At 35.7% G+C, this 10,721-nt stretch overlaps 1 protein-coding gene across 1 annotated transcript; it reads right to left on the minus strand.

Annotated features, from left to right (window-relative positions):
* Positions 1–331: 331 nt before the first annotated feature.
* On the minus strand, positions 332–9,507 carry LOC105058887 (uncharacterized). Its single transcript, XM_010941946.4, has 9 exons — positions 9,292–9,507; positions 8,732–8,758; positions 7,700–7,779; positions 5,943–6,015; positions 5,589–5,646; positions 3,851–3,902; positions 1,648–1,672; positions 1,207–1,298; positions 332–676 (listed from the first exon to the last, which is right to left on the minus strand). Exons 1-9 carry the CDS (start codon positions 9,439–9,441, stop codon positions 643–645), a joined length of 591 nt encoding a protein of 196 aa, XP_010940248.1. The 5' UTR covers positions 9,442–9,507; the 3' UTR covers positions 332–642.
* Positions 9,508–10,721: the final 1,214 nt, after the last annotated feature.

Here is a 10,721-nt window from a genome sequence, read left to right on the forward strand (position 1 = left end):
TGAAAAACACTAGTTGAGGCAGTTCATTGATGGGATCCCCGGAAAAAGTTACATATCCCCATGGGTGCCGAATGGTACCGTGAATAAAGCCTGTGAACCCGGGTACCAATGTTCCAGGCTTGTCTTGTTCCCACCAAATCCCGGACAAGGCTAGGGATGTGAATTGCTATTTCAGGGAGCATCTCTGCCTGCCTTGCATCCATATGCTTGGCCTGTAAATATCTGTATGCTCTCATTTCAATATGCTCCCATGGTGTTTCACGTGATTCCTTTTTGATAAGGTACCCCAACAACATGTGCAGATGCGTGAGAATGCAAAAGAAAGAGAGGATGAAGCAGAATTATTTATTTGTTTTTTTGGTCCCTCATGTAGATCTTTTGAGTATATAGGATTAAGGTCACATTAGTTTATGACAGCAAATAGTCAAAACATTTTGCGTCGATCAATAAAGAATGTTACTGAAGAGGACTATGTGAGGACCTTTTTTTTTTTTTTTTTTAACTAGGCTGGAAAGGTTTTGACCATTTGCTCCAAGAATAAAATAAGAAGATAAGTGCATCATGAATGATGGGTCAGGTCACAGCTTCCAACTCCTTGCATTCTGTACCAGCAAAAAATCTCAGTGGCTGTTAGCTTTGTCTTCATAATTCTCTATCATCCACAATAGAGGACCCCCTGCATGAAATGCAACAGGAGTTAATTTAGACAACTTTATTCTCTGTTCAAGAGCCAAAGAAGAGTCAAGAATATGTTCTGAAGGAATTTAACCAATGGTATGGTTTTAACTAAAGGAGCACGGAGAAATGGTCGACCAAAAAATCTTTGAGAAAGATCAGAATATGCTATTTTACTTTGAGCCCCAACATTCTAAGCACCGCAACTTAATCATGTAATGAGAGAATAATTATGTCCATCAAAGAGACACCCAAAAAGTAAAAAGAAAACAAGCTGGGGGATGATGTGTCTTTCAAGAAAGGATGGGCAGTAAATATGGGATCATCTTAGACCCCGAGTTCTGCTGATAAGGCAACATTTATTTGGTATTTTTGGGCACAAATATATTCTATACATAGGATTGACTCCCTTTTCAGTTGATATTCATTCTTTTATTAAAAAAATAATGCAGCTCAAGAAAATTGCCAATTAAACCATCTAAATTGGACGTTTCAGCAACAGATGCGTACAAGTATTTATTTTGAGAGTACCTAGAAGAGCTGCAATGCTTGCTAAGGTCTTGACAAAGAGCCTTGTTCACACCTCCGGGTTCTATGGATCCTTGTTTTATCCACTCGGCAAGCTGCACGTGAGAGTCGAATGGATGTTATCTAAAATAAATTGGTTATCAGAAATACAAGACACAGTTTACTTCTACAAGACAGTTTTAAAAGTGGATATTAAGATTATGATATTTTTATAGAACACTGTAAAACTGTTGTTGCCGATGAATACATATTACATAATACAGTTGTGGACCAAGATCATAAGTGATTCTCCAATCAGAGTTCAGACCAAATAGATCTGTGGTACTGTTAGTCTATTTGCCATCTATAAGGTTATTAGTCCATACAGTCATACATCAGCCTCCTTATCACACTATGAATAGAAAAGCACAAGCATAAATTAGATAACATGGGAACATAACTTACCTCATCCTCTGTCTCCTCCAACAACCTATACCAATGAGCAAACTATGTCAAAACTTACTTGAATAAATCAAAGAATCATTGAAGAAATGTGAAACAATTGCTCATTCTAGCTGAACATAGGTTACATTACAAATCCTACTTGATGGTACAGTCAATATAGAGCATGCGATATGAACTGTAGGAGCAAACTGAACCACAGGAACTACCTTCTGTATAAATACAAGCAGCATTCAGAACATACGAGTCCGTCAAAGTTGCAGACTACTAAATATTATGATATAATGTCGTCAACCCACCCTATGGCGTATCAGTGTGACATACCATACTACAAAGAGAAGATGAGGCAATACAATACAATGCAGGCAGATACCAGCAACCATGACATGGTAAAACAAGGATCAACCCTGAATGCATAATTGAACTATCACTTCATTCAATGTGTAATGGCTCATGCATGTAAAATAATTAACAATATCAGACACTGCCCAAAATATTCAGAATTTATTAGATACAAGGAAGACTTGAAATAATGTTCGTATCGTTCAATATGGTCCACTCTGATGCACTGCATGTTTATTTTTCAAAATATTTATGTAGTCATAGAAAGAAAATATTCAGTTCAAAAGGAAAACGTTTGATAAAATTACAAATTTCCTTGAGCACTCTACTTTCTATAGCTAACAACTGTCATTAGTTAGGGACAAACTAGGATACTCCTTTCATAATACAGAGAAAACAACCGAATAGTGACATAAACAATTTTTAGCAGGATGCTATAATAATATAACACTTACGTAGGATCAACATGGTAATACCTATGATCACTGAGAAAACTATACAGGACATTCATATCACTATTATTAGATAGTCGAGCCAGCTTTACACAAAGTTACGCCCTTGAACCACATCCTCCCAAAACTTCACCCTATTGCCATGAACCTTTTTGTGTGTGTGTGTGTGTGTGTGTGTGAGAGAGAGAGAGAGAGAGAGAGAGAGAGAGAGACCTACATTGTAATTACCTAGGCTTCAATACTTGGGAATGCAAAACCAAGACTCAGACTCAGAACCTCTGGTCCAGAGGAGTATGACCACTGGAGTAAGCCCCAGTCCATAAAGACAATGACTTTTAAAATTGACCAATTTTCACAATACACCCCTTTCATTTCAAGAAAAGCACCAAGAATTAAACAAGTTTATTGAGGAATTATTGGGAGGCATAGTAATAGACAGGAATTTTTAATTATCTTGGTAAAATGAGTCACATAGGTGATTTAAGCCATAGTGGGCTAGATTAATAAAAAAAAAAAAAGCTTAAATTCTAAATTGCCTAGACTCCAAAGGTTAAACAGCTATTATATGTGGGTCCGATAGACCATTTGGCAACCCTGCAGTCCAATACAGTTATGTCCCAAGAAACAACTTACCATTTCTGATCAGCTACCTAGGTTATTTGGGCATTATTGTCTCACTTAATTTTGCATATAGTGGGCCATGGTAAGTTCCATTATCTCCTCAATCAAGTTTTCAGGAGCATGTCCCACTGTTGGACGATCCATGGTCATATCTCAAGCTCCAACAGTCCACCCTTACATGGTTTGTGCAATCATGCAAGCTCAAAATCTTAAGTATGCATCATCAGACTGGAAATTTGGAGCTCCTCCATGCAGAAGAGGGTAAATCATTGCATGATGCCTGTCAATGGAAGGTTGTTGTTTCATCTAAAGAGGTTGTCAAAAGAAGGGGGAAGGTGATGCTTAGATCCTAGAATCAGGAAGATTGTTGAAGGAAAGAGAAACAATACAGGGAAAGAAATGAAAAGGAAAGAGAGAAGGGAGGGCAAAGTAAGTTGTGCAACTCCAGTGAGCCGAATGAAAATTTGGGATGCCCACTAATAGAGGTAAGTTTTGAAACTTGCTCACATAAATTTTAGTTAGGCATGATGCTCTAACAACAGAATGGAAGAAAGTACCATACTCTCAAAAAATCATTCTCCATGAAAATGGGATTATAATCAACTCTCACATGACATCCAGCAAACTGTAAAAGTTTGACAAACAAATGTACTAAAGCACAGATAAAGTGTACAATGCATACCATGGGACTAACATAAACTTAGACCTAGAAAATTGATATAAAAAACAACCAACAATTTAAAAGATCCTGGGGAATCATTCATCAAATAAAACTAGAAAGCACATCTTACCTTCCACAAAAGGATGACAAATTTTTTGAGTAAGCACGTGCTTCTTGCTTATCTGATGAAAGGGGGAGAACAAATTTCAGAAAATCTACTAAAAACAATAGTAACTTCTTGCCAGGAAAGAAAATACATAAATAGTTAGGTGTCGATCAGCCCTAAAGAAGCATCACAGGGTGTTTAACTTCCCTGTAGACAGAATCTCTAAAACAAGGTATACACTTGGCAAGACACTTTCCAGACAGAATTATTCTTCCATGGAAGCGAAAACAATCACATGCAAACACTTCAATCATTTTTGTCATCTCAAAAGCTGTAATTTGGCAACTATAAACTTTCATCCAACTATACTATCCAATCAAAATTATTTTGACCAATAAAAATGTTAAAAATCATTCCAACATTTACATGAAGTATAAAGAAATGACCTAGAATTTCACTACAATAGAAAAGTAGGACTGGAATTTTAGATGGTCATCTTCACTGAATTTTTAATCACCAAGAAATGTTATAGAACACCAAGTTAAGACAATAGAATCTGATAGATAAAAATCTCATGGTAGAAATCTCATTTACCACCTTACTAATGTTACAAATAGGGCAGAGACAAATTGGCTTGGAATGAGGATTTACTTATTGGCTCATACTTCATACCATACTTGATTGCACTTGTGAGGTATCTGTACTGGTTTTCTCAATATACCATTACCAAACATGTATAGTCCAGCAATTTTTTCTGCACCAGCATGCAGAAACATACCATGTGTCAGAATGGCACCAGACATACCAGTCCATGCAGTGCTGGTACGTATCTGTACACGTACCCTAACTGGTACTCTAAACCCTGGTTTGGAGATATAAAGTACTGCCCAGAATATCAGTCAAATATTTCATCTGATTCTACACTTAATGTTGTTTTGCATAAGTTTCGGAACAGGGAAACAGCCTTGAGCTCTGGGAATGGTTCAAGATCCACTACACAAAAGATTCAATAACAACTGGTCCTCAAAATAGAAAAATAAAAATGAATCAACCGGGAACAAACACTTATATATTTGTAAATTGATCTACTTTGTGGTAAATATGGATTTAACCAAAGTTGTTCTCTCTTTCAGTTGCATTTCATTCCGGTTTCAAAGATCATGCAACAAGATGTAAATATGTTGTACTTAACATATTTTTTGAGATGAACATGTTAAATGCATATTTCATCCCATCAGAAGCTCCTAAATGCTCTCATCACTTCCTTTGATTGTGAGTGGATATATGTACTTCTTGTTTCTCAAGAAAATTGGCAGCATATTTCCAAATCACAAGGACAATCTTAATGATTATGTCTTCAGCTTGAGGAGTGCAAAAAAAAAAAGAAAAAAGAAAAAAGAAAAAAGGATAGATGGTTGACATGCTATTATCAGGGTATGAATGTGTAGTGCAGTTCACCTTTAAAGAAGACTCCAAACAGCTAGGAGGTAAAATGATTCAAAGAGAAGTATAATAGTCGATGAACACTGCATACTACTAAAGTGAACATTTTGCAAAATATTGGTGAGAGAATTGAATTACTAACCATACTCCTAAAGCCCAACTACCTAATTTTCTTTTCAAGAATATCTGAATTTGGGGTTCTAAGTGCACATATTTCTAAATAGAGATGGTCAGAAAAATGCGTGAGAGAAAAAGATTAACTGATGCTAATTAGCGACGAATAGATAAAAATTTGGCCATGAGGTTCCTAAAGTCTCACCAGTTTTAAGGTCGTCCCAGTCTCTTACCTTGACCCATCCTTTTTGGCCTGACTCTAACTGCAAAAAGTATAATATGTTAGCAACTAACATAGTTTCCTCATCACTAAGACTGGATTCTAAGCAATACCAACCATATCATATAATATAAAAAAAATGCATCCATAGCCATATGCATACCACATGCAAGCACACACGTGCATGCATGTCCATGTCCACTCACAGGTACATATGAGTACACGAATGGATGTACACATATATACTTTGCATGATACAATATAAGACAAGTGGAAACTGAGTGGACTATTTATGGACAAAATAACTTTGCAAGGAATCTGGTTAGTTGTATACTTTACCTTCATTAGAGTGTAATCTTGCATTTTTTCACAGAGTCCATCCAGAAGCTCAACGACTCTTAGCTCACTGACTCTATTTGAAAGAATAACTAACAATTTGATATCAGCTAAGCATCAAAAGAAGAAAAAAGAATTGTAGCGACAGAACAAATAAATAAGCTTGGTTGGCAAGAATATTTATTTTCAAGGTAATCCATTTCCTGATGAATCACTGAATGCAAAGAAAGAAGTTCTGGAATATTGAATACACCATGCATGGGTTATGTGTGTAAAGAAAATCTCCATAATAAATTAGAGAAGGGCACATTAAAGAAGTAACTTTGAGCTGAAAAATGCTAAAATAAAATTTAATTACTCAAAGGACCAGAATACCTCCTTCAATCATCAATTGAAACTTTTTAAGAATTCCAAAATATTACAAAATAGTGGAACAGTCATGATTTGAAACTGATAAATTTCTTCCACCAGGTAAAATAATAAACCATATTGTTCACAAGGAAAAAGGAAAAACAAAAGAACATGATAGCATTATTTTAAAATGTAGAAGAGTATGAGAGTTAAACTTTTCAGCCAAAACACTTTTGTTGATGAATTGATTAGATTGAAATTAGATAATGTCTATCTTTGCAAAGGAACTCAATGAATTGTCACATAGAGCTCGTTACCACAAGGATAACCTAGTCTGACTTTTCCAAAAACTTAAAAAGAAACTGGATATCTAGGGAGTTTCATCTACTTTGTACCCTTCAATAAAGAAGGTTATGAGTTAATAGATACATAGATTGACTTCCTAGATGAACATGAACATAGAGGCACTGATAAGAGCTGAAGCACTCAATTGCATTATCTTCAGTGCTAAGAGGTTCATAAGCTTTAAGAGGGGAAAATGGTAAAACTGATAAAGGCTCAACTTCAAAACTAGACAAGTAACTTGAGACTGGCCATAAACAGTGATTTGAGCCACCAAAAGAAAGAAGTTGAAAATAACTGTTGAATAAAAGCAATACAATGAGATTCGTCATGTCATTCTCTACTAAAATCATAGATGGACAAAGTTTTTATAAGGATCGCCATGTAACTAAGAATAGCGGCATCAGAACTAGATGCTGGAGTAAAAATGCCAGCAGTGACCTTAGTTCATGTATGTAATTGGTTAGATTGTTTAATGTTGGTTCTCTGTGCTGCTGCATACTGCATGTGGTACTTGCAGTACTACCTTTCTTTTCCGGTCTTCCTCTTCTTAGTGGCTTGTTTTGCAAGTTCAGGTTTATGTTCCCTTCAGAAGTAAGATTTAACTGAAACATGCCTTTCTCTAAAATTCTCTTGTTTAAGGTATGATTGAAAATACGGATACAAATCTGAACTTCAAGTTCATCTAGGGCCTGATCCACAGCTATTATTCTAAAAAGTCCTGAATACTAAATTGATTTTCACAGAAAGTACAGACATTATTGATAAAGTTGGGTAACAGAATGTAGGAAGTGTCATCATCATGGAATTAGAACAGGACAACATGGTGCACATAGTGTGATATGGTATTGTTGAGTGACAAAGTCTGAAGGTTAAGAAAATATTAGAAATATAACGTGTGATACAAATCATGTTACTGGTATGATGGGCTCAATGACATTAAGACGATCGAAATCATTGATGTCCGCAATGTCATTGGAATGGTTTCTAACAATCTGGCATGATAAGAGAGGAAGGCCACATGCTGATTGAAAATAAAATGAAACTTTTGGTTTTCAGATTGATACTTGTAATCAATGACTCTCCCTTCACGTTGACCTCTAGAATCCAGACGGTGGCGCATGTCCAAATGGTTTCTTGGTTTCTCCTGGAGCAAGTATAGCCACAGTGTTATTGACTGGAACTGTATTATAAATCAATCAATAGGATTAAACCATCAATAGCATGCATACAATTGTGAAAGGAGAATACACAGAAAATAGAACGAAATGTTATAACTTACAAACAGTTGGAAAAGGTCAGACTGGTAACAGGAATTTATAGAGGGAAAAGGAAATACTCACATTTGCCATGTACATTAAGCATCACACCATAACCATAACCACCATGACATCCCATTCATTTGGGTATATGTTGCTTGTGTTTTATCAAACTATATAACTTATAGAGGTGGTCAGGAGCAATCTGTAGATAGTAATGTTTGCTGTCACGCACACAAGGATAGTGAGAACATGTGAGACTTGCATGAAATTTGTGGGTTGGATGCATCATTCAAGGAGAGGGTTGGAATGAGGTTGAACAGAGAAGCCTTACCACCATGTTATAATGTGATTTCTTATTATTTTGCATTTATATATCATGATCTTTCTAGACAAGTGAAAGTATAATCCTTTAGGGCCCATCAATGTGCTGCAGCTGATAAAAACACAATGAAAAAAATGCAAGTAGAACAAGAAATTTTTTTCAGCTTTAGTGGTTATAATGATTTGACACTCGAAAGTTTTTTTTTTCCCCTTTGAAAATGCCGCTGCTACCCACAATGGGGAATCATCCCCTACCATTTCAATGCTACAGATGCTTCTAAAGCAAACCGTAAGATCATTTCGGTAAAGATAATAACAACAGATGATCAGCATACAATATAATGATAAATAATTAAACATGGACAATTTATAAGCTCAAAGATATGAACTTCAAAGGCTATGTCTTGAGTAATACAGAGTAACATGACAGGTAAGGCCATGCTTTACAATCACAAAAGTTCCTGAGATAAATCAGACAAAATCCATCAGTTTGAAAAGGTAGATATAGAAACTTACTTTTGAAAGTCCAATTTCTAGCTCAGCCTGCAAGTCATTCAGCACAGAAGTCAGATCCCAGCAACATCTATGAAAAAGAAACTTGGTTTATTTCATGAATATACGATTTAACAACTGAGCTAAATACATATAATTATTCTCGAAAGCAATATCACGCTGATTTTGTGACGGTATCAGCACAACCAGTTAGCATATAGACGACCCAAACTATAATAGCTGTTCGAATGGATGCAAGTAAATAAATAAATTGATGTATGTATAAAGATCCAAGCTTGGATATCCATTTCTATAGCAAAATGTCATCTTTCTCATCTTCTTCGCTTTCATACAATAAGTAGATCAGTAGGCTAAGTGAAGTCAAAGGATAAGCTTTTATGGAATCGTTATTTTCCTGGCTATAATCCAAAAAGGTAAAAAAATGCCATCAGATATTCGTACCAGAGACCAAAAACTCAGACTTCTTTATAACACTCTCACCGTAGAGAGAGATTCATCTATACTGGAGGAGATTAAAAAGCGAAAAATCGAGGGTTTTAAGCGGATCGGAGAAAGCGAATTACCGCGACAGCGTTGCAAGCCGCGCATTTGTCGTCAATGGAGGAGACCGGAGTGATAGCGGCAAGGATCAGGGTGGAAAGGATCCAAATTGCAGCGGCTTTGGGGATTTCCCCCCCTCTCTTCTTCCTCCCGTCCATCTCGCCGGCTTCCATCAGCCTCCACTCACACTCCCGTCGCCGTGGATTATATGCGGGACTCGAAGAACCAGAGGCGAGCCGAGAAATTATTGCCTGAACCACACCCAAATCCCACGGTGGATAACACGCCACATTAATCATTGTATTTCACGAATTCCCGATTGCGTGTTATCAACTGTCCACGTGCTCCGAGATTTGCACCGGTCTCGTCGTTGCCTGACGTGGTAGGGTATGATTGGTTCTTCTACGTGGTCTGACCATTCGTGGATTGCCACATCATTGAAACGCATGGGGTGGTGACTATAGCGAGGGGCCGAGGAAAAAATATATTATGCCACATAATATAATTAATAATTTTTTTAATTAAAATATTTTTTATTGGATATTATAACATCCGGGATAACATCACAAAGTCCAGTTGCTTTTTCATACGATGCAATAGAACGTTATATCATTATTACGATGTCTTATTATTTTTTATGTCTTCACGATAATTATTTAGAAAATGCAATAGGATGGCATAACATTATTATGATGTTCTGTTATTTTTTATAATATTTTAATATTTTTTTATAAAATATAATAAGATATAATAGAATGCAACAAGATGTCATATTATTATTATGATATTTTATTATTATTTTTATTATTTTTTATAATATCTTGATACTTTTTTATGGAATATAATAAGATATAATAAGAAGTAATAAGATGTCATATCATTATTATGATATTTTGTTATTTTCTATGACATCTTAATAATTATTTATATGATGCAATAAGAAATCACAAAATGTAATAGGATGTTATATCATTATTATGATGTCATATTATTTTTTATTATATTCTGATAATTATTTATATTATGTAACATGATATCATATCATTATTATGAATTATGACGTTCTATTATTATTCATGACATCCAGTGTTATGACCCAAGCCCAAGCCCAAGCCCAAGCCCAAGCCTAATCTAAAAGCACAAAAAGGAAGAAGAAGAAGAAACAGGGGATTTAACGATAGGAAGAAGACTCCTGTTGAGAGTCTTCTTCCATCCCCAACGAGGAGACCAAATCCGAGCAAAAAACTTGAGTATTCTCAATAAAATGAAAGTCCCCTCCCTTCCTCAGTCGTCAATCATCAGAAAATCTCTCTTCCACTTCCTCTTTCTCCCGATTTTTCTCATGTCTTTACTCTCAGATTCTTCAGAAATCTGAGCCAAATACCATTGGGTAAAGAAGTAAGATTCTCTAATCTAGAGGTTAATTTATTTTGTCATCTTCTTCAGCCTTTAA

This window comes from Elaeis guineensis, chromosome 16, assembly GCF_000442705.2.
Source record: "Elaeis guineensis isolate ETL-2024a chromosome 16, EG11, whole genome shotgun sequence".
NCBI lineage: Eukaryota > Viridiplantae > Streptophyta > Magnoliopsida > Arecales > Arecaceae > Elaeis > Elaeis guineensis.

Bases quoted from the DNA above. Each gene is read 5' to 3' on its own strand.
- LOC105058887 (XM_010941946.4), bottom strand. From the start codon at position 9,441: ATGGAAGCCGGCGAGATGGACGGGAGGAAGAAGAGAGGGGGGGAAATC. The intron at 3,903-5,588 runs GTGAGACTTTAG...CCCTTTCATCAG, and splicing joins CTGGGACGACCTTAAAACTG to ATAAGCAAGAAGCACGTGCT. The intron at 1,673-3,850 runs GTAAGATGTGCT...TCATTGGTATAG, and splicing joins TTGTCATCCTTTTGTGGAAG to GTTGTTGGAGGAGACAGAGG.